This window comes from Gracilinanus agilis, chromosome 1 (genome assembly GCF_016433145.1).
Source record: "Gracilinanus agilis isolate LMUSP501 chromosome 1, AgileGrace, whole genome shotgun sequence".
Taxonomy (NCBI): domain Eukaryota; kingdom Metazoa; phylum Chordata; class Mammalia; order Didelphimorphia; family Didelphidae; genus Gracilinanus; species Gracilinanus agilis.
Window position 1 is genome coordinate 673,211,049 of NC_058130.1, and position 27,328 is coordinate 673,238,376.

General features: G+C 36.4%; 1 protein-coding gene across 1 annotated transcript in view; it reads left to right on the forward strand.

The window, feature by feature from the left end:
* Positions 1–27,328, forward strand: part of NSMCE2 (NSE2 (MMS21) homolog, SMC5-SMC6 complex SUMO ligase) — a 260,060-nt gene that overhangs the window by 75,074 nt on the left and 157,658 nt on the right. Inside the window, exon 4 of the mRNA XM_044669158.1 lies at positions 23,817–23,973. Within this exon, the coding sequence (XP_044525093.1) occupies positions 23,817–23,973 (157 nt within the window). The remainder of the gene's footprint in view (positions 1–23,816; positions 23,974–27,328) is intronic.

Here is a 27,328-nt window from a genome sequence, read left to right on the forward strand (position 1 = left end):
TTTTCTGTGTTTCAGAAATCTTCAGCATCTTCAGGTTATCAGTAGAACGCTCTGGCTGTCTATTTGTCACCCAGGAGAAGAGTGAAAGGAAATGAATAAGTATTTATGAAACACCTGCTATGTTTTAGGCCCTGTGCTAAGTGCTTTAAAAATATTATCTTCTTTTATCCTCACAACAACTTTGAAAGGGAGGTGCTATTGTTATCCTCATTTTACTGATGAAGAAAATAAGCCCAACAGAAGTGAAATGACTTGCCCAGGTCATATAGATAATAATAAGGGTCTAAGGCTGGATTTGAACCCATATCTTTCTGATTCTAGGCCTAGAATACCACCCACCTATTTGCCATGTTAAATTTAATAATACAATAGCTTAACGTTTATATAATACTTAAAGGTTTACAAAATGCTTTTACATGTATTACTTCATTTGATTCTCATAACCAAATGAACATTTTATTTATTTATTAGTTTTTGTTTTGGGGATATTTATCTATTTTTACATATTTCATTTTCTTTCCCTTTCCTCCTCCTTCCCAGATCCAATAAGCATTTCCACTGAATTATACAAATGTTGTCACTTGTACCTATTTCCATAGTATTCATTTTTGCAATAGAGCAATCTTTTTAAAACCAAAACCCCAAATCATATTGTTAATTATAATCTATTGCCAAGAATGTCGCAAATAAGAACAGCCAGGAATGCTAATATAGGAATGTTAAGTGGGGGGAACTCTGTGTAACTGTTTGGGCTTGCGCAATGGATAACTACTAGAGAAAGATGTTAAAAAACCTCTAATAAATATTAGAAAAGGTTTGAGGAAAGGTAAGGAAAAGTAACAAAGGTTGAGGATTAGAATCTCTAAATCTATAACAGGGGACTAAGCTTTTACCCACTTCGCTCTAGTTTAAGAGAACTTGCTTCTTTTTTCAGACTTCCCTAAACCTAACTTACAACTCATCACTGAACGAAATCCCCATAATCTATGCTAAATAACCTATTCTAATTTTATATATGTATAATATATATACACACACTGTCTCTTTGTATGCCTTCAGATCATTCCTCCAACTCCCAATACTTTCTCGGCCTAGTCAGGCTTCTGGTCCTTTGGTAGGCCTCACATGCCCTGCCCACTCTGCAGCCACACAGAGGGGGAAAAACTGCCCCTGCTTTCTTATATAAGTAAGTTTACTGTCTCCTTAGATCTCTTTCAGCTTTAAATCAGTTCAGTTATTCACTCTCACTGCCAACTGCCAGCCCTTCCAGGACTAGCTAGGCTTTTCAGCCTAAGCAGGCTGCAAAATGGCTTGGCCCTCTCAGCCGCCACACAGAGGAAAAACAGTCTCTCTCCTCCACTTTTCTGTTGATGTCCCCCCGCAAACTTATTCCAGAAATGCTTAACCTGTTCTCCTCCTTCACCTGCCACTGAGGTTTTTCAGTGTTCCAGGGAACAGAAATACCAGCCTTCTCCTAAGGGCAGGGGTGGGGAATACCTCCTGGAGATAGCTGTGCAGGTTGGTAGTTGGACAACCAACTGACTCAGGCTACCTAGAATTTCAACAGGCACTCTTCCCAAGATTCTGTCTGCCCTTAAAGAAATCTTATCCACTATTCTTTACCCTGTCCTTAGCTGCTAAGATCCCAATTGCCCCAAATGGTCCTCTGTAGTCCTATGGCTTAATTAATCCTAATATTTTCCCTCTTAAGTTCCATTTGAACGATTTGTCTTTCCAAATGGATCTTAGTAAACCCTGCTATCTTAATCTATACCTAAACCATTATTCTATTCCTTAAATATAGTCCTTATCTTAACCTTATTCTGTTCTATCTCTATACTAGACTTATCCTAACTATACTATACCTATTCTACACTACTCTATGCTAAAGATAGGAAATAGAAATTAAACAGAAAAAAGACATTAAAGCAAATCCTTGCAAAATTCAAAGTAAAAACATTACATTTCCAAAAATTCAAGAATGCAAACATTTGCAATAACACAGTAACACAATAATAAACTGTAGCCTATACTGTTACAGAAAGCAAAAGTCGAAAACAATTCAAAATGCATCTTACAAATACTATGGAAGAAAATTCAAACCAAACTTAACTAAGCTAATACAGGATGTTGTAGAGAATTAGAGTAGCAGAGTGAAGGTGATTGACAGGGAAAAAGGTTCCAGAACTTTGAGTGGGTGGCTGTCAGAGAGTAGTCAGTTGCTCCTTGAATTTCCCTTGGATGGAGAGAGCTGAATTTGCTCACTGTGTATCCTGCTTTGATTGAAGACAACTATCAAGATACCTTTAGCTGGAGTTTGGTAGAGTTTAGGTGAGGCACTCAAGTTTGCATTATGCTCCCATTTACCTTCTGGACTCCTGTGGACACTGCTTTGAGTACACACACACATGTGAGACTCTACCTTATTTAGCTAGATCTTTTCACCTTCCAGTTTTTCTTCATTTGTATATCTCAAGAGGAACTCTGGTTAGGTTAGATTAAGACAGCTGAGGGATTTTAGTCTACTAGTGTAGTGTCACCCTTTTGGACCTTGGGGGAGAGAACCCAATTAGTGTTAAGATAGTTTACTCCACTCCCTTCCCTTCCTGGCACATTTGTTAATAAACCTTATAAAATATCTACTGGTCTCTCCTTGAAAGATCCTTACCCAGATCTGGTGAACCCATTGTGTTAACCAAGCTAGATACCCTGGTGTTATTTCATTCACCATCATTTATACCGGTTATTCCCAAAGTGGGAGCTACCACCCCCTGGTGGATGCTGCAGCAATCTAGTGGGGCGGTGATGGCCACAGGTGCATTTATCTTAACTATTATTTGCTATTAAAATAAAAAAAAATTAATTTCTAGGGGCTAAGTGATATTTTTTCTTGAAAGGGGGCAGTAGGCCAAAAAAGTTTGGGAACCAATGAATTTTATACCATTATACCTGACTCTCTGTTTATTAGATCTCTACAGGTAAAACTCAAAATTAACTTGTAATAGTAAGAAAATAAAAAAATGCTGCAAGAAACCGATTATACATTATGAAAAGGGAATTCTTTGTTCTTTTTGTCTATTCTGAGTTTACATTTGTGAAAGGGAATCCTTTATTCCCTTTGTCTATTTTGAACTAACAATAACTTAAGTACCCCTACTTAGAACCTCACTAGATTGTGAAGACAGGATTAACTCTCCTTTGTCTAGTTTTGAATTGAATCAACAAAAGCTTGAACATCCTACTTGGCAGTAGGTGGAGGAGCTCTCCATCCTTTCAACTCAATCAGCCAGGAAATTAGAATTCATACCTCAATCATTAAGGAATCTGGAACCTTTTTGCTGAGTATTCACCTCTCCAGAAGGTGAGAAGTGGTTCCCACAAACACTGTCCCTGGGCAGTGCTGGGCAATTTGGAAGCTGTGATTGGCTGTTATGAAGAGGGGAAGGGACAAGAAGCCACCATAAAAGGCCTTGCATTTTTGGGACTAAGAGAGTCGACTTCAAGAAGGAAGTTGGCTTCAAGAAGGAGTTAGACTTCAAGAAGGAAGTCAACTCCAAGAAGAAGGTTGCCTGAAGGAAGAAAGTTGGTCTTAGGAGTCACCTTCAGCTTGAGCCATGAGTCATGTCTTGACCTGCCTCTTGGCAGGAACTTGGTTGAGTGAATAGCTGGCTTTCCCTTCCTGTCTTCTGGAGATAGTTTAATTCTAGTTAAAGGTCAACAAGTCCTGGCTGAGTCAAGCATCAGAACAATATTTAGTTAGATAGACTAATGTCTTCTCTAGCCTTTTGTATTTCTGTTTTCACTCTTTCCACCTCTTTTGTAAATAAAAGCTACTAAAGGTCATTTTGACTTTGAGCAATAATACTTTAAATTGGAGACCACCATTAATATTCATAATCTTCATAAATTTTAGTCAAACCACTAATTTTTAATCCCTACAACTGTAAAAAGGAAAAAAGGTTTTTTTTGATTGGATATATTAATATATAAAGGTGTGGTCTCCAAGGAACTGAATAAATACCAATTCCTAAAATGATTTTAGTAATTTATTTACAAAATATAGGAGAGAGTGGAAGTAGAGAGATGAGAAGAGGGTAGAGTAAGAGATTTAACTTAACAAACTAGATTTGTATTCAAGTCTGGGCTTTACTCTGGCAGGATTCCAGAGGCCCAGCCAGAGAGCCTAAAAGTCAATTAACAAAGGTTTAGTCATGAGGGCTTCTCCCAATCAAGGGCTCCTCCAGAAGCTAAGGTAGTCAGTCTTCTTCACTCAACACGTGTAGTTCTAAGGGAAAGATTTAAGAACAGTCTCACCAAGGACTCAGGGTCCCAGGTCCAGAGCTCTTCTAGGTCCAAGTCACGAACAAGAAGTGAGCTACAGAAAGTTGTCACTCTGTTTTAAAGGGGCTTCTTTTGTGTCACTTCCTGTGCCTTCCTCTTAGTTTACATGTCCAGTCACAACAGACTCTTTTCTTAGGACTGCCCAGAAGGCAGTTAATAAATTCTGATTTGTCTCTCTAGCACACATGGGTCACAGACCTCCCAACTTGTGAATTAAATGGGGATGTTCTCACCTTTGGGATGGACAGCACAGATTTAATTTTATTATCACACAACAGATGTAAATATTTGTATATGTGTATACTATTTACATGCTATGTATATGATATTTATATATTTCTTCAAACTCGCCTATTAGCAAAATATAAAATCCCCCTTGAAGTGGGTATAAAAAACTTGAAGATTTACTTTACTAAGGATATAAATTTTCCTTTGATGTTATCTTACAGGAATATATGAAATCCTCTTGTGAGATAAGAATTATACCCTAAAATCTAATTTTCATACCTACTGCAATATTTCAATTTATTTATTTCTTCCTCTATTTATATTATTATGAATTCTAAGTACTAAGTTATGTAGTGTTGGAAATTATGTTATGAGCTATTCCTATATGTTACTAATCATTTCTAAACTAGACAATTTCCCCTATTCTATATACTTACTAAATTTCTTTTTTATTGATTATAGCAATGTGTTCTTAGTGTGTTTGTAAATCAGTGCATTATTCTTATAATAGTGTCTATAGCTATCCTGTAGTTATTCTTCCTTTGTCATTGTGCAGTAGTTCTTGTCACTTTGATTGTTGTCTCCTCATCCTTGATTAACCTCTTCACCTGCAGATATCTTCAGTTCAATTCTTCACTTGCTGTCACCTTCTTCACATGTGTATAGTGAATCCAAGATATCTTCTCATCAACTTTTATAGCAGTGGGTGCTGTTAATAAAACTGATTCAGACCTTCCCAGGCTGGTTGTGTTGCATTTGTTCTGCTAACGTTTTGATATATATGGAATCACCTGGGTGTATGTTGTGTAGTGTGAAATCTATTGGTCCTGTTTGTACTAACGCGCCCATTTCTTTGTAATTCTTTGACCTTGTATTGCAGTTCCCTTATTTATTCAGCTATTTTTACATCTCCTCCCAGCATAGATGTACAAACTGGAGTAAATATTTTTGCCTGCATAGGGGCATGTCCATACAACACTTCATACAGTGAAATGTGTAAGTCACCTCTAGGCCTAGTTCTTAAATAGAATAAAGCTAATGGTAGCATATCAGGCCATTTTAGATGAGTTTCTGTGCACAGCTTTCTAATCATTGACTTAATTTCCCTATTCATTCAGCCTGGCCAGAACTCTCAGGATGGTAAGGGACATGGAACTTTGGTGTTATTCCTACATTTTTATAAATCTGTTTTAATAATGAGTTCATAAAATGTGCACCTTTATCTGAATCTGTCTTCCCAGCTATCCAAAATCTAGGTATGATCTCCCTTAACAGTACCTTTGCTACAAAGCTTGATGTGTTTTTGTTGGATGGAAAAACGTCTGGCCATCTTGTTAGCTGATCTGCAATTACCAAGAAGTATTTGTAATTCCCTACTTTAGGTGCATTAATGTAATCGATCTGTAAGTTTTCAAAGGGTGTATAAGCTAGAGGCTGTCCCCCAAAAGCTTTTTGTTTAATTATGTGCTGGTTATACTGCAGGCAAATTGAACAAGTCCTGAGTGTATCTGTTATGGATACTAGTACCAATTCTTTAGGCCTAATCAGGTCACAAAATGGGTTGGCCCTCTCAGCAACTGCACAAAGGGGAAAACAGTCTCTCTCTTTCTCTTTTCTGTTGATTTCCCCCACAAACTTATTCCAGAAACTCTAACCTGTACTCCTCCTTAACCTGCCACTGGATTTATTCAGTGTTCCAAGGAACAGAAACACTAGTCTCCTCCTGGGGGGGTGGGGGGTGTGAAACACCTCCAGAAATCCATTGGCAGTTCAAAAACCCCAACTGACTCTGGCTACCCAGAATTCCAACAGGCACCCTTCCCAAGATTCTGTCTGGCCTTAAAGAAACCATACCCACTATTGTTTACCCTGTCTTTAGCTGCTAAAATCCCAGTTACTCCAAATAGTCCTCATTAGCCCTATGCCCTATGGTTTAATTTATCCTAATAATATAATGAATTATTTTGGTCCTTCTGAAAGAAATTAGTTTGACCATTTACACTGGGAAAAATGTATATGTATTATCCAAATTATGATATGCAGCTGGATAAGACCATTGATTTATTCATTTACTATGTATAAAGTACGTCTACTACAGAATGATGGTAAACTGAATCCAGAATGAATTAGGAAGAGATCAAATGCCATAAAAATTGAGAAATTGGTCAGTAGTTTCAATGAGTCTAAGCTGCTGGCTGCCACAAAAGCATATTTCTTCAACACTAATATTCCATGAAGTGTCTGGCTGCAAAAGCCTTTAAGAATCACAATTTCAGGTGATTCAAGGGCAAGAAAAGGCTATACAATAGTGTGTATATAGAGAGGCTATAGTTTGTTAACAATACTTCTATTAAAAGAGATGATATTAAAAAAAAAAACCTTCACAAATGAAATGTTTCACTGCAAAGGAAGTGGGCCTGGTTACCTAGGAAAAATGAGTAAGAGTAACAGACAGCTCTATATCTCTCCTGGCACCTTTAAGAGAGTTAAACAAGTCAGAGTTGGCCTTCTGGTGCAAATTGCATACCTTGAGGATTTATATAAAGACACAGATGAGAACTGCATAATATGAGAAGTCATTGAGAGGGCTGCCAACTAAACCAGTGGGATGGAAGCAAGTAGATTACAGATCCACCTTAGTAATATGTACTTTAAACTCCCATTAGAGCATAAGCTTATCATAGTTATTATTTATGCCTAGTATAATGGTACCTTGTTCAAAGGAGGTGCTTATTAATGTTTGCTGAATCTGAATCTTTAGATATAAAATCATGCTGTTGTAAATGAATAAAGGTGGGATATGAGAGCTATCTTTTAATGGTTGCTTAAAGAATCATGAAGTTTAAAAATATAGAAAAACACTGAGAAGAACTAAGAATTGGGAATGAGAATTTTAGCTTCTATTTAGACTCTCTCTTATATTGTACAAGTGTCATGAAGCATAAGAAGTGCTTTGAGCTACTCAAATAAAAAGTAGTACATCATGGTATGTCAGTGCCAAGTACTAATAACAGTAATCATTTCACACCCCCAAAAGTGATATACTTCAAAGTTCAACAAGACTTAAGCAAACAAAACTTATTGAAGAATATATTTCTCTTATATTTTTAAATTCAGTTTCTGTGGATTCAGCGAACAACCCGTGACAAAGTTCACAGTTTGGTTTTCCAATATGGAAATATCAGTACTATTATGTATATAAATAAGTGATCCATATGTGGATTGTATGCTCAATATTATATTGGGCATATTGCTATCACAGTTTTTTTGGAGGAATTTATAATCACATGGACATTTTACAATACCTAGAGGATGCAATAAAGCACTCAGTTCAGATTTGGCCTCAGACACTAGCTGTGTGATCCTGGGCATGCCACTTAGCCTTTGTTTGTCTCAATTACCCTAACTGTAAAATGGGCATAATAACACCCACCTCCCAGGGTTGTTGTGGGGATTAAATGAGATAACAATTGTAAATCACTTAGTATAATGACTGGCACAAAGTAAGCACTTAACAAATGCTGGTTCTCCTTAACAAATATAAGTAGAGGGTAGATTAATTACCTCTTGTTGCTGTCATCTGTTCAACAGTAATTGCTTCTGTTCTAATAGTACCAATCCATTCCTGACTTAAACCACCTTCATATATGTTAAGCTTGTTCTTTTTTTAAATCATTTTACACAAGTCAGAAAGGAAGAAATTTGTGTACAGATGTTTGCCTGATGAGGATATAGTTAGGGCATGTTGGCAAAGCATGAAGTCCACTTATAATGCAGAAACAGAGAAGTCAAACCCTTTTCAGGAGATAATACCAGGAAGTAAGCTTAGCCACCAAGAACTAGATCCAGCTAAGTTGAGTGAAGTCATGTAGCTGCCAATAGAGACTTGAAGGGGCATGATCCACATTGGATTATGGGGCAACCATCATTATGGAGCAGGATCTATTTAGATATGAGGCAAAGGCGGTTCAGTACAATCTGAATAAGGCCCAGTGGACATAGCACTTAACACAAGATGAAACCAGAATGATCTTGGATATGCCTCAATAGAAATCCACCCAGCCTTTGGCTCATAAACATTCTGTAGGGCATTATTCATTCTTAGGAGATCCAGTCCACCTCTTTTGGTATGATGTCATGAATGTGGATTGGCTTCAATAAATTAAATGTACTAAGTTCTTAAAACTGTGCTTTGTGCTTAGGAGGCCTTCAGTTAATATTTTTTTAAATAAATTATATATCCTGGCACTTCTTTCTAGGGAAAGATTATAGAAACAAGCAAGGCAGCTTAATGTGAAAATGTTCTACATACAGACTGAGACAGGCAGGCTTCATATACATGTTTGTCATGTTACCTACAAATTTATACTCTAAATGACCATATGATTTTTAAACTTCTATGAAATTTTTTTATGAAATTATAAACTTTGTCATTTATTGATGATTAAGAATCAAATATTGAACAAATAGAGATTACTATTTTAGGGAAAGTCAAAATAGAGACTGATTCAGTTGCAGAGATGACTAATTTATACACTAGTCTCACATGATTCAGAATGTGTGAATGACTCAATCCATTAATACAGTTGGCTCCCATGATCTCTCCTCCCAGTAAAATAATGGTTATCAAGCAATAATAATTGAAGGTGGAGGCATTGACTTTGCCCTGTGGTAGTAAAGTGACATACTTAAAGCAATTGTGTATGTTTAAAATATTCGGTTAAGAAATGAGGTGTGAGAATTATTTTAACAAAAATATATGGGAAAAAATTAAATTTTTAACTGAAAACTATTTTTTGCTTAATATGAGAAAGCACTTGAATTCTTAAAGAGCTATTATTTGCTTATTTTTTAACAACTGGTTAATAACTTCTTAGAAATTGGTCAGCAGAAGATATAATGTTTAATGTTAATTTTTTGATTTGTCATCTAGCATCACAGTGTTTTGATAACATTTGCTTAATAATATAATTTAAAATGTGGTCATGTCATACCTGTCCCCCATCATTCCTACTCTTTTTTTTTTTATCATTTCCCTAGATATATATTTGCTAGGTAACTGGAAAAATCTGATCAAAATATCTTTAATAAGGATAGAAGAGAGAGAAAATGCCTTGTTTCTGTTTCTTAAACCAGATTTTATAGAGAGCAGATATAGTGAGGAAAAAAGAATAGCAATTAACACTCAGAATTTATGATAAGTCTAAATTTAAGGGAAAAAAACCATAGTCAAAAACCATGACTTTTTTTTTACATTTATGCAAATGTGCCCCAAGCAGAGGTAACAAACAAGACAAACCATAAGTCCTAACACAAAGAAGCAAATTTGCTCTCATAAATATCATATTAATTGACAAAATAAAGCCTGTGACTGGAATATTTGTCTGGATGGCTATACTTCACTCAAATAAAACAATATGGGTAAAGGTTTGGTAAAGTCTGAATATCAGATGGTACAGTAAAAATATATATACTCAGATGAGGAATTCCAGGCCACAGGAGGGGGAAGCTTAGTGGAGAACATCTAGGTAAAAATTATAGGATAATAGATTTAGAGTTGGAATGGATGCCAGAGGACATTTATTACAATCTCATTTTATAAATGAGGAAACTGAACCCCATGAAAACTTAAGTGACTTATTCAAGCTTACATAGATAGTCAAAATCAAAGTTAGGACTAATGTAGGGACAAATAAAGCACTTTCATTACCTTAATATACTATATGTTCCCTTGTGGAACTAGATGAATATGGTCAATAGATCATAGGCCTAACACAAAGGCGAAGCATAGTAATTATGACATATTTAATTTTCATCATTTTATAAGGCAATTTTAAGTTGGTGGTACAATAGAAAAGAGTGCCAGACCTCAAATCTGGGAGATCTGAGCACAGATCTGGTCCCAGACACTTAAGCAGCGGGTGGCAAATAAATAGTTCTTAATTGACTAATGCCATATACATATGTACATGTATAACACATTTTATATATACATTTCAGTACATGTATCCACATGCAGACACACAGCTATATCAGAAATTCTGTTTCTCTCCTTATGCGATAATGTATGCAGTGAGCACAAGATGAGTAATAGAATGCCTCTTGAGCATTCATCTGGATGCCCAAGCTGATATGCAAACAAAAGCTGAATAGTGTCCATGGTTTTTATTTTTCTTCCTCTTGGTTGAACCTGTGATTTCATAGGTAAAGGAAATTCCTAGAGTAGGAACTCCTTCCAATGCAGAAAAACAGCTTTTACTACATATAGTATTAGCAAATTGCCTATGTTTTTGAGAAATTAAATGCCTTTTCCATAATCATATAGCTAGTATGTGTCATAGGCAAGAGTCAAAGAAAGATCTTGATTCCAAGGTATGTTTATTGCTGCATAACACTAACTTTATCCATGGATATATTCCCTAGGAAAGAAAAAGCCATTTTAGAAAGCACAAAAATTAGCCTTAAAAAATTTATATAGCCTAAAACCAACAATTTAGACCTGGAAGACACCTCAAAAGATCGTCTTTTTGAGCCTTGTTATCCTGCTTATTAGGTGAGGAGGTAGATCCCCGTGTCCTTCTTTCTAGTGTAATAGTTCTCATTCTATTATATCATGCTGTTATTGGTTGATTTGATTGATTTAACTTGATTTATTTCTTTAAGTAAATTGCTTACTATTTTGTTGGAGATTTCATCACACCCTTAAATATAGAATCTTTAGACTTGAAATTGTCAGGCAGACTTTCCCCACCCCTCATGTTGGAGGAGATAAAGGGTTAACTGTGGACAGCAGTCACAAAGACAAGAATGGAGAAGAAATGCTTGTAGAAGATTCATATGCATGCTGTGCAACAGAAGATCCAGTGATGGGGAAGAATTATCTGTTTACACTGATTTTTGGAACAGACAGAAACTAGACCCAACAGGATGTGTTGTTGAGAGAAGCAGCCCAAACCAAAGGGAATTCAAAGGTGATTAAAGACCCAGGATGGAAGCCAGAACTAGGAAATCAGGAAACATCCAGAAACATAATAATTTGTTGGTCATGATGAAGTCAGATTACCTTATGAAAGAAATTTGCATTTGCAGCTTTCTGTGAACAGAAAGCTGGCATATACCAACTGTTTCTTTGGACCAACCTAGTGATTTGGGCTCAGGATTGAAATGTAATTATCCACTTGTCAACCATATAAATTTTAATATAAATTTAGTTAACACTAAAAGATTTAAAGGATACAATCAATGATCCAAGTGTGCATGTTCCTTCTTTGCTGCCTAGTCAAAATGACATCCTGCATGGCAGTGGGGAGTCCACCAAACCTGCAAAGTACTATAGAGTAGGCTCTTATGACTTGGGTCAAAAGAAAGATATGCTAGTAAATCAAGCCCTGGTCTCTGGACTAATTAAATTCCAAGAATAGCCTTCTTGTCCCCTTAAAAGGCAGCCAGTCCAGTATATATAAAATTGATGGTGCTCCTTCCATATCATCTAAGCCTATTTTAATGGAAATGTTGGAACCCTGAAACTTGATAAGCCCAATGGAATACAGAATAACTGAATTGGAAATGATTTACATAGACACTCTAGCCTAAAACTCTTATTTTATGGATCAGGAAATGAAGGCGAGAGATTAAATGACTTGTCCAGTGTAGTAACCCTAGTTAATAGTAGTTGAATCTAGAATTGGGATTTTCTTAACTAAGAGTTTTATGTTTTCACTCTACATAACTCCATAAAAAAATAATTCTTTATTCTCAAATCTCTGCTCATACCTTAACTGAACACTGTATGGTACCTTAGGTCCCTCACTCACTTATGAATTTCTTTTATTTCCAGGGTGTAACTTGGACTGTTTGTTGATTGCTGAGATCTATGAACAACATTAGAGTACTTGGGTTGTCCTCTCTGTTACTCCTTTCCCTTGTCATAGGTCTAGTCTACCTTCTTTTCCAATCACTTGTTTTTTTGATGTTGTCTGTTATGCTACTTTTTGTACAGAGGCCATTATCGTAAATATGCCATTGCCTATTTGCACCTGTCATATGCCTTGGATTGGAAGCTTCTTGAGGGAAAGGACTATTTTTGCTTTCTCTTTGTATTCCTAATGCTTAGGGCAGCACCTGGCACTTAGAAGGCTTGTTGCTTATTGATATCCTTTATTGTGAGAACAATTTGGGGTACTTCTACCTTTTTTCCAGATCTCCTGGTTTCTGCCTTCGTTTAGTCACCCTTTTCTTTTAGGTCTGGTTTTAGCTGAACTGAGCTCATTCATTGTTTCTACTTTTTTCTGCTTCCTGCAAATGCTCTTTGGCCAGTTGTAGCTGTACTTCCACAGACATCATTGTAGTTGTCTGTGATTGACAGCTGTACAGCATTGCCAGAACATTTGTATTGAAAAGATGGGTCTCTGGACAAATAGCAACTTGAGATCATTAAAAATACCGTACAATTTCCCAACCCTTCCTCACCCAATTCTCTTCCTCCTAATCCCAGTTTTCTCTGTATTTTTGTGGTCTTTTCCTAGAAACTCAACTCCTTGTCTCTCTGTAGTACTTTTGCCTGTATTATTGATGTATTAATTCTGCTAACTGGCTATCTAACAATATATTAGTTTTTAAAAAACCCTTACCTGCTATCTTAGAATCTATACTGGGTAGAAGAGTGGTAAGGTCTAGGGCCTAGACATTAAGGTCTAGGCAACTGGGGTTAAGTGTTTTGCCCAGGAATAGAGAGCCAGCTCCCTATATGGTAAGGGTTCTGAGTGGCGTTTTGCGGTGTTGGATTGTTAAGACAGGAAAAAGAAAATGAGAACAACCAGACTAGTGGTTAGCCTATGCTGCTCCAATGCTATGGTATTTGGACTTTATTTTATACTGGTTTCAAACAAAGAACATAAAGTGTCACAGCTGTGAAGGGGTTACAAATCATACACAATCCATTAAAGTCTAAAAAGTAGAGATATAGGTACAAGGACAAGGGCAAAATTCCAACCACCAATTAGTAGGAGTTAATTCTGGGAGCAGAAACATATTTCATAGAGATGTTTACTAATTGCATTCTGCCTTGATTTACAGATCTGCACCTGGTCAGATAGTCTAGACTAAATTGTCTATCTAGGCCTTATCTAAATAATATATTTTTTAGGGTTCAGACCTCTTAATTATCAAGGAGAGAAATTGTTAACTCAGTAGCTGCTGGTCTGATTAAGGACTCAGAGCTTTCCAATAAAAATATTGAGAAGAGGTGGGGATCTGAAAATGAGTCAAAAGAGGAGCCTCAGATTTTTACCTTAGATGGCCCATTCTATCTGCATCTGACATGCAGTGCAGAAAAAATCATACACACAGTTTTACTTGCTGATGATTTTGTAATGGGATCCAGATAAAACATCTATTACAGACTCTATTTCTCTAAATGATTCCTAATAGCCCCTTGGAGGGGTCAAGTTGTTTTTGGATTAACCTACCTGCTAGTACCAGAGCTTTTCAAGGCTCAGGTGACCAGGACCAAACACAAAGACTGCCTCAGCCTGGATTGGTCACATAGGGAATCCAGATAACAGGCCCTAAATTTGACCCTGTTTCTCCAATGGCTCTCTACACCCAGGGTCACAGAGTTTTCTGTTAGACATTGTTAAAAAATTGTTTGAAAAAATTTGGCCTAATATTGTCTAAATAGCAGACATTTTTTTCTTCCATTTAATTTTCCTATGTGGATTGTTGGATTCATTTCTTTTGAGTAACTGTGGTCCTTATTAAGAGGCCCTGTTAGATTCTGGGTCTTGATTCAGTTGTACAATGTTATTCATAAATAGGAGCCTCTTGAGGATCTTACTATAAGAAATCCCTCTTCTGTTAGAAAAGCATCTTTTGCAATACTGGATAAGTCAATCAGTACACACTTATTAAGCATCTATTGTGTTCCAAGCACTGTGCTAAGCCCTAGAAATGCAAAGAAAGATAAAAGGTAGTCCCTGCCCTTGATGTACCAACAATCTATTGGGGAAACCACATGCAAATAACTCTGTATATACGGGGTGGGGAAAAGTGGAAACAATTAGCAAAAAGGAAGGCTCTAGCATAGTGATTCCCAAAGTAGGTGCTACCGCCCCCTGGTGGGTGCTGCAGCGATGCAGAGGGGTGGTGGTGATGGCCACAGGTGCATTTACCTTTCCTATTAATTGCTATTAAAATTTTTTAAAAATTAATTACAGGAGGCTATTTTTTATTATTTTTCTGGAATATTTTTTCTGGAAAGGGGGCGGTAAGCCAAAAAAGTTTGGGAACCACTGCTCTAGCATTAAGTGGTATAAGGTAAAATTTCCTTTTGGAAGGTGGGATTTTAGCTGAGACTTGAAGGAAGCCAGGAAGCAAAGATGCCGAGGCTGAGTATTCCAGGCAGAGAGGACAGCTAGTGAGATTGCTGAGAGTTGAGAGATGGAATGTCTTGAAGGAGGAATAGCAAGAAAGTCAGTTTCACTGGATCATAGAGCATACTTTTGGCAAGAGTATTATCTCCTATGCTTTGCTTATTAATAATTAATGTCATTACAGATATGAGTAGGTAACTCCTTATTGGAGGATAGATCTTTAAGGATGTATTTTGTACTACTAAATCAAATATTTTAAGAGGCATAATGCTATGATAGGGTCTCAGACTGAGTTGGGGAGACCTAGGTTCAACATCTTACCTCATACAAATGTGTGAGTCCAAGTGAAGAATCAGTCAATAAATCTTAGTTAGTGCCTACTATGTACCTGGCACTGTGCAAATCACTTCTTACAAATATTATTTGAAAGAGCTCACAGTCTGATGGGGGAAGATAATACATGAAAAATCTGTTGCAAAGGATTTGGAAGGAATACCTGGCAGTAGAAACATGATAAAGTTCTGCAGCCAGTTTGGGAAATGAGCTTACAGGGCATAATTTCCAGTGTTCATTTCATCTTATAGGATGATGAGTTTCTGTAGATCCTTAAGTCCAGGAGAGAAGGCAAGTGGGATACAATGAAGTGAGTGCCCCAGCTGCCCTCCCTAAATAGTAGAGAATCTGGAAGGAGCTCCTTCATGTCCACCCTCCAACTTTCTGATCAGCAAGAGGGAGGGACCTCAGAGGCAGGAGTTGCAGAGGAGGTGTGTGTGTTTCTGAATTGAATTCATCTTGCAGAATGATGAGTTTCTAGAGATCATGAAATCCAGAACAACTAAATGGGAAATTTCACACAGCTAATCATTTAACATCTTTTAGCTTCATTTTCCTGTCCTGAATATCAGGGTGATACCACCACCTATCTTACAGAGTTATTATGAAGAGAAAATGAAAATTTATGGAATGTATTTTGAAAGTGTTGAAGTATTATATAAATATGTTATTATTATTAAAATAATAAAATGAACATAGGTTCTTCTGCTTTCTGAATCTCTGTGGAACTGTTAAAATGTGGTCTGATAGGGCTAGCTAGGTGGCTCAGTAGATAGAAAACCAGACCTGGAGATAGGAGGTTCTAGGTTCAAATCTGGCCTTAGAAATTTCCTAGCTCTGTGATCTGTGCAAGTCTCAACTCCAGTTGCCTAACCCTTACCTCTCTTCTGCCTTCGAACAGATAATTGGTGTCCATTCCAAAGCAGAAAGTAAAGGGTTTTGGGGAAAAAAAAAAAGATGTTCCCTTCTCATATTTTCTTTTGATTTATATACAGATTATTCTCATAAAGTATTTGTGAAAGTAAAAAAGTAGGTATGTGATTGAGTAGTAATTTATGTTCTCTTAATTCCTATTTTGGGTGTATCTTCCAGTGTCAGAGATATTTTGTAAAAAGGCCCCTCAAACTTTCTGGCACAAATTTCAGTGGTGTATATTTGATCTGGTCCCAATATTTTTGCCGACTTTCTCTCCATCAGTACCATTTCTTCTCATGCAGCTTTCCTGGGATTGAGATGCCAGATGTTGTAATTCCTCTATTACTAATGTTGAAAACAAATTATAGACACACTGACAAATTTGTGTCCCTTTTCCTTCCCTTCCATTTATTGCCCTGCTGTTTTAATCTATCATAGTTCTTGGGATAATATGACTTATTTGGATTTCACAGCGAGCATTCTGTAGAATGTTTTTTTTTTTCCTGCTCCCATTGTCCTGGTATCTAGAAAATGTTCAAAGAATCAGATTAAGTCTGTCATGTATTCTGTAGGTCTTCTATCTACATAGAATTTAAGGAGGAGGATTGAGTGAATTTAACATAAGATGGGCTATAATCTGTACCAGTAGAGGGAGTTCCCACATCATTGAAATCATGAGTCTGTCTAACTATTGAAGTAGTCACTACTTTATCCTAGGATGGCATAGAAATTAATGCACCATATATAGTATGCCAAAGTATTATGAGTATAAGCATATGGATATTTTCCCCCTAAGTAAAGTCTCTAAACACTCACAGAATTGGAAGCTTTTTTAGATCTTTAACTAAACTGGAATGTTATATCCCATATCTGGAGATTGACTTGCCTTGGTTGAAGAAAGTCTGTGATCTGTTGGGCCTTTTTGTTTTGTTTTGTTTTAAACATCTGACACTTCTATGAATTGTTCTAGACCTATTCTTAAAAAGAAAGCCCTTTCTAATTTTTTCTCTTTAAGTGTCCTGCAGGACAGGCAATAACAAATAAAATGACCTTTATTCCTTTAGGATTTCATCGGTGGATTTTTAACATAAAAACAGAGAAAATAAAATTCTTGAAAAAGAAGAAAGAGGGTCAGCTAATTGGCTTACTGAATAGAACAGTAGGCCTAGAGTCAGGAATATGTATCTTCCCAAATTCAAATTTGGCCTTTGACACTAGCCATGTGACTCTGGGTAAGTCCCTTAACCTTAGTTTCCTTTAAAAAATAAAGAAGAAAAAGGAGAGGAAGAGGAAGAAGAGAAAGAAGAAACCCCATTTTGCAGCATTGATATACATGGATGCTAAGATAATTTCCAAGCCATTTTGATAGCAAGGCTATTTCAAGTTCTCTCCAAAAAAATAGTTATGCTAACTGTGCATCAGATTTTCTCAGATTTCTTCTTCTATGTATCTCATTTGTATTCTTTACAACTGCCCCCTTCTGATGCCAGGAGTAGAAAAGAACTACACAGAATTCCCTAGAAGTTAGGGTAGTACGGTAAGTAGCCATATTTCATATAGACTAGTATGTCCTCCCCTACCCACCAAAAAATGACTAGAACTGGTGTGTGGACTGAAGAAATAAAAGCTGCCATCTTGATACTCAATTCTGAAGTGTCCTGAAGTGTATTTGAAGATGTTGATGTCACTAACTGACAGATTGCTGTTGAATATTGGATTCAGCAGTCAATGAATAAACTTTTATTAATTTCTTGCCATGCAACAGGCAATGTGGTGAACACAAGGGATGTAAAGGAAGTTTAAGGAAAAAAACTAGCACCTGCCCTCAGGGTGTTCAGAGTCTAATGTTGGAGATAATATGTCAATAACTAGGTACTTGCAAAATGTATACAGAATAGATGAAAGTAATCTGCAGTCGTAGCTAAGAATGATAGGGGACCTAGAAAGGCCTTCTGAATTAGGGCCAGATATAGAAATCTGGGAAGCACATACATAGAGATAATAGTTGAAAAAATTCATGCTACTAAATCACAATTTTTTCTTACTCTTACCAACTGTAACCTGATAACTTAAATTTTATTGTTCATCAGTGTGGGGAAAACAGAGAAATCAAACAAGGGGGAAAAAGGGAGTTTTAATTTTATCAACATTTTTGTTTTTTGTTAGTCCATATTAGGTTGTTGCTTTTGTTATAATCTCAGAATTCTAGTTACAGGATTGTAGGAAACTGAAATACTATTTAAAAAATCAACCCAAAAGCCTTTGTTTATTTATAGAATCTTGATAGATGCGGATCAGTCTTTTATAGACCTATGGTGATTCCAGAACATCTTTATGAAACCTATTTAAATGTTTAATATCCCTACTTTCACCAAATTGTTTCTATAGCTTACTTAAAGGAGATAAAAACACATATTAAGCACTTACTATATGTAAGGCACTGTGTTAAATACTGGGGATACAAATTCAAATGTGAAACATCTCCTGCATTTAATAAACTTTTATTCTGATGGGGTATTGGACAACACATATAAGGAAATTATGTTTATGGAAGGATGATTTGAATACAGACTCAGAGCAAGAAATGGAAAGCATTGGGGAAGGAAAGTTCCAGCAAAAAAGTAGATAGAAACTCGGATGAAAATGAGGGCTTCATGTTCCCAAGCAGTTGAGAACTCATATGACTTCACTTCTCCCCAACTTGATCCCAGGAGGTCAGGTTTGAAGAATGGAGTATTGGCAACAGCAGGTTAGAAAATTATTAAAAGTAAAGAAAGAAATATTTTAAGAATAACAAAACAAGAGACTACAGAACCCAAATCACAGAATATTAGGAATGTCTTAAAAATCAAAATACTGAACTTCCTCATTTAAGAGATGAAGAAACTGAGGCCTAGAAAGGCTAATTGAACAGAAGTCACACAATGAATCACTAAGATGATTTAGAATACAATGTCTTTGTTGGTCACCTTGGGCAATTTATCTAGGATTTCTCAATCTTATTTCCTACTTGAATGAACTGGAATATATTATTCATCTGCTTTATCTTTTATAAAAAGAACTATTTCACTTTTTAATTACATAAAAGAGTAGAAAATATAGATCAGCCTCTAACCATACAGATAAGTCTTTTTCTACAATCTTTCATCAAACAGGGCCGTGAAAAACATACTTAGGGAAAAGCCATTTTAAGGATAAAGGACTTACAAGTTAAGCTGTAGAAGATGGACCAAGTAGTTAGTATAGAGCTGGGATATAGTAGTTACTTAGTGAGTGTTTATTGGTTGATTATTCATATATGGAACAATTGGTATTACTCAGTATGGAAAATAAAATAGATATGGATTTAATAACGATCCTCAAATAGAACAAGAATTTCTATATATGATAACTAATATCTTTCTACTGAAGAAACAAATTTAAAATTGTAATAAGAATTTAGGTTAGAGCCTTCTGGCAAGGATGCTAATGTGAAAGATATTAGCCAAGCCCAGATTCCCTAAAAATCCCCGACAATGATTTTTAAAAGAACACCAGAAGGAATAGTAGCTAGACATCAGAGAGGCACCATTCCATTGCATGCTGATCCTCTGGGCTGGCCTCTTCCCCCTTACAGGGGACCCTTGCTGCCTGCAGAAGCTAAAGAGACACTATTTCTTCTTATTTCTTTCCCCTGTATCCTGGCCTGGCCTGCCTGCAGGGATAGAAGAGAAATACTTTTATTACTTCTCATCACTTGTCTCCTCAGTAATGTTAATAACTTTTCTGAATTCATTTGGCAATGATTAATAAACTCCTCCCACCTGGTCATAACCTCCCCATCTCAAGTTATCCTTAAACTCTGGCTGTCATTTTGCAAACCTCTTGTTAACCTTCACTAGCTACTCCTCAAGATGCGGCATTCTAAAGTTCTCCAAGACCTCATCCAGTGTGCTCTCTGAAATGAACACTCAATAAATAATAAAGATACTTTCATATTAAATCTATTCCTTTCCTACTTTTTCATCTTTTGGTTCTATTATTCATTCCTTCCAATTTCCTGCTCAAGGATGGATGACTTAGAATACTTCTTGCTCTCCACTGCCACTTATAGGCTCTTTCTCCCACTGTCACTCAATACCTTCTCCTTTAAGGTTTACTCAATCTTCATCCATCCTCTAATTAAAATTTTGGTAGCTGTCATCTACCACTCTCTAGGATGTACCTTTTTTCCCCAGTGAATTCAGTACATGGCTCACAATCCTCCCCAATTTTGGGTCTCCTATTAGGGAACTTCACCATATATACGGATACTCCCTCAAATGCCCTTACCTCCTACTTCCTTTAACTCGTTTTATTTCTCTTGGTATATCTTTCCAGCCAATCTTAGCTACCCATGGGGAAGGTTACACTCTCGATCTTACCCCCCCACAATGTTCCACTTCATTGTTTATGAATTCTGAAATTCTTTATTGTTGTCATACTACCTTGTTCTCTGCCTTACAACCTCAAACCCTATTCTTCATCTTTACCTTGACCACTAGTCTCTTGACCTTTAGGGTTTTCCCAGGCCACCTCCCCTGTATTGTCTGCACTCTTCTTCCTAATCTTGATGGCTTAGTGAACTAGCCTAGTTCTATATGGTCTTCTTCCCTTGACTCATTTGCTCTCTTATTTTGTTGCTAGTCTTACTCTGCCAAGCCTCAGCCTGGGATAATTTCCACCATCTGCTGTCTTTGCTTCTACTCATGTGCTGCTGAATGAAGCTGTAGAAAATCACAAAACCCTGCTGACTGGATCCACTGCCAATATATGCCATCTCAACCAGCCCCTCACTGTGGCAAGACGGTCCTTTTACACCTCCTGATTGACTCACTATCCCACTCATCACAGTGGTTCTTCCAAACCTTTTTATCCATCCTTAAACTTTTTATAGCTCTTCTTGCTATCTTCTCAGCTGAGAATCTTGCCACATTTTACTGAAAAAAAAAAAAAACAGGCCATTTGCCAAGAGTTTCCTCTTTTCCCCTCCTCTTCAATCCACATCTCTCAGATGGCTTTCAGTACTATCTATGCCTTCATCCATTTTCTCACATAATGACTTTACAAAATCAAACCTCTTTTCGTGATAAGGGATCCCTTTCCCTCTTGTCTTCTCCAATAGATCATCTGTTGTCTATCCCTCTATTGTCCCCACTCTCTCATTTATCTTCAGTCTCTCCTTGTCTACTCACTACTTCACAAATGCCTGTAAACTTGTCCATGTCTCCCTCATCCTCAAGAAAAAAAAAAGTTTCATCCATCCATTCCTACCAACTATCATCCTATGTTTCTCCTATTTTCTTGTGGCTAAACTCATTGAGAAGGCCATCTACAACAGGACCTCAAGTTCCTTTTCTCTCATTCTCTTCTTAACTCTCTACAGTTTAGTTTTCAACCTCATCATTCAACCAAAATTCTTCTCTCCAAAATTACCACTGATCTCTTAGTTGTCCAATCTAAAACCTTTTCTCAATCCTTGTTGTTCTTGACCTCTGCAGATTTTGATCCCTTTTCCAAAAAGGAATACAAAAAAGTATCCTTTTTTTCTCTGAATTTTAGTGACAATACTTTTTCTAGTTCTACTATCTGATTGTTCTTCAGTCTCCTATGTTGAATCTTGTGGTTTTTTTTTGTTTTTTTGTTTTGTTTTGTTTTTTTACATTTTTAAACCCTTAACTTCTGTGTATTGGCTCCTGGGTGGAAGAGTGGCAAGGGTGGCCAATGGGGGTCAAGTGACTTGCCCAGGGTCACACAGCTGGGAAGTGTCTGAGGCCGGATTTGAACCTAGGACCTCCAGTCTCTAGGCCTGGCTCTCAATCCACTGAGCTACCCAGCTGCCTCCAACCCTATGTTGAATCTTTATCTAGGTTATAACTACAAATCATGGGTGTCCTACATGGGTGTCCCTACCCTTCTCTATGTATACTCTTACTTGATGATTTTATCAGCTCCCATGGATTAAATTATCATGTTTATGCTGATAATTCTCTACTAATCCAGCCCTAACCATTTTTGCTGACTTTTAGTATTGCATCTGTAGTTGCCTTTTAAATATCTCAAACCAGAAGTCCTCTAGATATCTTAAAATCAACATATCCAAAGCAATTCATTATATTTCCCCTTAAACCCTCCCCTACTTCTAAACTTCCCTTTTACTGTTCTGCATATCACTATCCTCTTGGTCCCCTAGTCTTGCAACTTAGGTGTCATCCTCTACTCTTTACCATCTTTCATTCCCTGCCATATCCATTCTCTTGCAAAGCCCTCTCAACTTCACTGTCACAACATCTTTTTAAGTATGTTTTTTTCTCTCTTCTTACCACCCTTAGTACATGCCCTTGCTGCCTCAAGCCTATACTATTACAAAAGTTTACTGCCACAAATCTCTTCCCCACTGGAATATCTCCCATTCAGCTAACAAAGTCATCATCTTAAGTATAACTGTCAGACCATCTCCACCCCATCTCCTTACCCCCAAATAAATTGTAATGGCTCCCTATCACCTTCAAAATCAAATGTAAAATCTTCCATTTAGTATTCAAATTCTATCATAACTTGCCCTTCCCCTACTTTCTAGTCTTCTTATACTTTCCCTTCCCTACTCCCCACATATATCTTTGCAGTCTGAACCTCTTGCAGTTCTCATACATCTATGATAACATCTCCCAATTCCTGGTGTTTTTACTAACTGTCCCCCATACCTAGAATTCTCTCCTCTTTTTCTGCTTCCTGGTTTCCTTCAACTCCTGGCTAAAGTTCTACCTTACACTAGAAGCCTTTCTTGATCCCTCTTATTTCTAATGCCTTTTCTCTGGTGATTATTTCCAATATCCTATATCTATAGTTCGTTTGTACATAGTTATTTATGTGTTGTCTCTCCTATTAGATTATGAGTTCCTCAAGAGCAGGAATTGTCTTTTACCTTTTTTTATATCCCTAGTAAATTTAGCACATTGACTCAGTAGGTTTTATTCTAAGACAAAAGAGCAACAAGAGCTAGGTGATTGGGGTTAAGTGACTTGCAATGGGTAACACAGCTTAGAAGTGTCATTTGAACCCAGGTCTTCTTGACTCCAGACCTGGCACTCTACACTGTACTACCTACCTGCCCCTTCAAAGTAGGTTTTTTTTGTATGTTGTTTTTTTTTTTAACTCTTACCTTCCATCTTAGAATCAATATTGTGTTTTGATTCCAAGGCAGAAGAATGGTTAGGACTAGGCAATGGGAGTCAAGTGACTTGCCCAGGGTCACATAGCTAGGAAGTGTCTGCAGCCAGATTTGAACCTAGGATCTCCCATCTCTGGACCTGTCTCTCAATCTACTGAGTCACCCAGCTACCCCCTCAAAGTAGATTTTTAATAAATATTTATTGACTGACTAACCAGGTAGATATTTATATAAACTTATTAATAAGACAGTGAAGCCAAATAAGCTTCATTCTTTGGTTAAATTCATGAATCAGAATGGAGCATTTTTTTAAAAAATTATGTGCCAATCGACTCAGTTTTTATAAATGTGTTTTTTGGGGATAGGTCATTTTAGTCTTTGTTATCAAACATATATATCAAAAATACATATCAAAATATATTTTATTCTTTTGTTTCCAGGTAAAAGATAAAGATTACTTAAATCTAACACCAGATCTAAAGGCATTAGTTGAAGAGAAATTAATGACTTTAAAAAGCAGCAACACAGAAGAAGACTTGAAAAAAGATGACAGACTTGTGCAGTTTCGAAAACAACTGAGAGAAGTGAAGAAGCAATGTAAGTGTTTTGAAAAGTTATAAGTATATAAAAGTTAAAAGTATATAAACTTTTCAGGACAAAATTGGACACTGAAAGATACTTGCTATTTATATTCATAACCATAATATTCTCAGTATTATCTCAGCTACAGAATTTGCAGATCTCTGTGACTTTGTGAGACCAGTTACTCAATTTGCTGCTGCCTTTTGAACCAGTTCTTCTACTACATTTTTGTGTCCCTTCTTCTTTTCATTTCATATCCATTGATATCTAAAAAGCCAAAAACTTCTTAAGAAAATTCTTCAGCTTGCTTTTTTCCCGTTTAGAAAAATAATCCCTCGCGGGCAGCTGGGTAGCTCAGTGTATTGAAAGCCAAGCCTAGAGACGGGAGGTCCTAGGTTCAAATCTGGCCTCGGACACTTCCCAGCTGTGTGACCCTGGGCAAGTCATTTGACCCCCATTGCCTACCCTTACCACTCTTCTGCCTTGGAGCCAATACATGGTATTGACTCCAAGAAGGAAAGTAAGGGTTTAAAAAAAGAGAGAGAAAAAAATAATTTCTCCTTTATATTTGTATTTTGACAGTTTTTAAGTGGTCAATCAAGGAAAAATTATTAATAGCTAGTATTTGTTTATTGCTTACTGTCTTGTAGGCACTATGTTAAATATTGGAGAGACACAGAGGTGAAAAATATCTCTGCCCTCAAAAAACTCACATTCTAATGAGGAAGAAAACATATAAGTAGCTATCTACATAAAATCTATACACAGAGTAAATGGAACATAATCTCAGAAGGAACTTGTATATATGTGTTTGTGGTGAATGGGGAGAAAGAACCTGAAATGGTATATACACAAGGTAGGGTTAGAACTGCATCTTGGAAGAATTGAAAGAGAAGCTAAGAGATGGAGATGAAGAGGAAGAGCTTTACAAGCATGGATAACATCTAGTGAAAAGTCATAGAATAGGAGTAATGAAGTATCATATTCAAGGAATTACAAGTATACCAAAATGTAGCTAGATTATAGGGGTCATAAAGGAATGTAAAGTATAAGAAGTCTAGGAAGGTAGAATGAGGCCAAGTTATGAAATGACAAACAGAATGGTTCGTATTTGATCCAGAAGGTTATAGAGGACTACTGGAGGAGAAAACAAAACAAAACAAAAACAAAACCACCTTGGCAGCTGAATAGAGCATGAATTGGAGCCAGTCAGAAGATATTTATGCCAAGTACTGTGCTAAGCCTAGATTTCTGTGTTGGGCATGGTGCTTATGTGATAATATGTACAAGTAAAAAGAACGGCAGTTCCTGTCCTCAAGGAGCTTAAATTTTAATGGAGGAAGATAACACATAAATAGGGAACTGAAGTGGGGGAGGTATCTAGGAGTCTCTAAGTTCAGATAATGAGGCATGATTGTTGTGAAGCCCTTGCACCTAAAACAGAAGCCCCCAGGAGCATAGTTAGGTAGCTGAAGCATGGTGGTATAGACAGGAGAATTAAGTAGAAAGAAATAAGGAAGGAGTGTGGTGACACTTGAGAAAGGGAGATTGGTTAGTAGGCTATTGCAGTAGGCTAAGCTAGAGGGAACTCTATTAAACTAAGTTGCAGAGGGGATTCTGGCTTGGACTGATAGAGGGAGTTTCTTTCTCTAGACTTCTGTGAATCTGTAGAATCATAATTTCTGTTCCTATCTTTCTCCTTATTGAACCTTCACTCCTTGGTAATGGGGTACAGATTTATCTCTTTAGGAGTTATAGGTGAAGCAAGTCCTTTTTATGGTCCTACTTTCTCACTGTCTGTTTCATTTTCATACTATGAAAAAGAGTTGTGTAATGTTAGGCAAATATTAACTTCATGTCTTTATTTGTGCTTTATGATATGGTTTCATATTTTGAAATAGACTTTTACATATAAGCATTTTCACTAATGTTGAGATCTTAAAAAAGGATTAAGGAAGCTCTTGTCTATTTAACAAAGAGCCCAAGTTTCACAATTTCAAATGTTTTGCAATTTTAAAGAAACCTTTGCTTTGACTTTAGACTTACATGAATTATATATTTTCTACTGTATGTTCTTAAATTTAGTTTCTTTCATTGTAGCAGTGTTCTATAATCTGTTGTTCTCAGATGGTCGATGTTATTGTAATTCTTTTGTGGTTTTTAAATGTGCTAGGGAATTTGCCTTTTTCCTGTTTATAAAGATAATATGTTTTAACTTCAAGGACCAAGGCATTTAGTTGAACTTAGTGATCTTTAGATGTTAGTTGTGATATAAACTGAAGGCCAGATTATCTGGGAATTGGAATTTCTTCCTATTCCCCTCATCCCTTGCTTTCCTTTTTAATGGAGGTTTGCTCATAATAAAGCAGGAGGAACATGTAGGCAATAACCCTAATTTCATGAAGCTTTACCCTAGGGTAAAGCTCTTCTCTTCCTCTTTTTCTTTCTCCTTCCCTTTTATTTTATGCTCCTTCATTCTCTCTTCGTCTTCTTTCCCCTTTTCTCCCTTCATCCTCTCTGCTTCCTTTCCCCCTTTTTCCTTCCTTCTTTTCTTTTTTAAAAGGGAAAACTAGTAATTTTTTAAAATTATGTTTACTAAGAGAAGTATTTTCCAGTTCTGCAGATAAGTGGAATCTTTAAATGACAAATAAGTCAGTAATGTCCTTTCTAGAACATCTTTAAATTTAAAAAAATTATTTTTTTAAAAAACCTCAATTTTAATGCAATATTTCCTTTAGTATTTTCAGTGAAATAGTCCTTTCATTTAATTTAAATTGATTGTTAATGCTCTTTAGCAAGAAAAGGTTCCATTTCTATATACCATTGAAGATGCACCTTCCTCTTAATTAGCACTTTCTTTCCAGTGATCATTACTCCACCTATTGTTGTCTTCTATCAAACTTTTTTTAGAAGGTTGACCTATCAAGCAACAAGTATTCATTAGGTAAAGCATCTATTGTTTGCAAGACACTGGGAATAATAATAAAAAATCATAAATTAAACAACTCCTGCCCTTAAAGATATTACATTCTAGCAAGGGAGACTGCATATACAAATATTACAAAATAATATATACATTTTAAAAATAAGTTAAATTACAGAGTAATTATTTTAATAAATGATATTTGATAAATTTATTTAGATGAATGAAGCTGGATAATTTTTTTACTAAACATATGGTCTGGCAGAAAGCAAGTTAAATGTACAAAAGTTTGGGAAATAAAATCTGTGGGGAAAAGATTAAAACTTTAAAATTAGCATAGTATAATGGAAAGAACATTGTCTCAGAACTTGTAGGATTATAGCTATGGAGCCATTATAGATCTGAACTATCATTTGTTTGCAACCTTCTCATTTTACAGAAATGAAG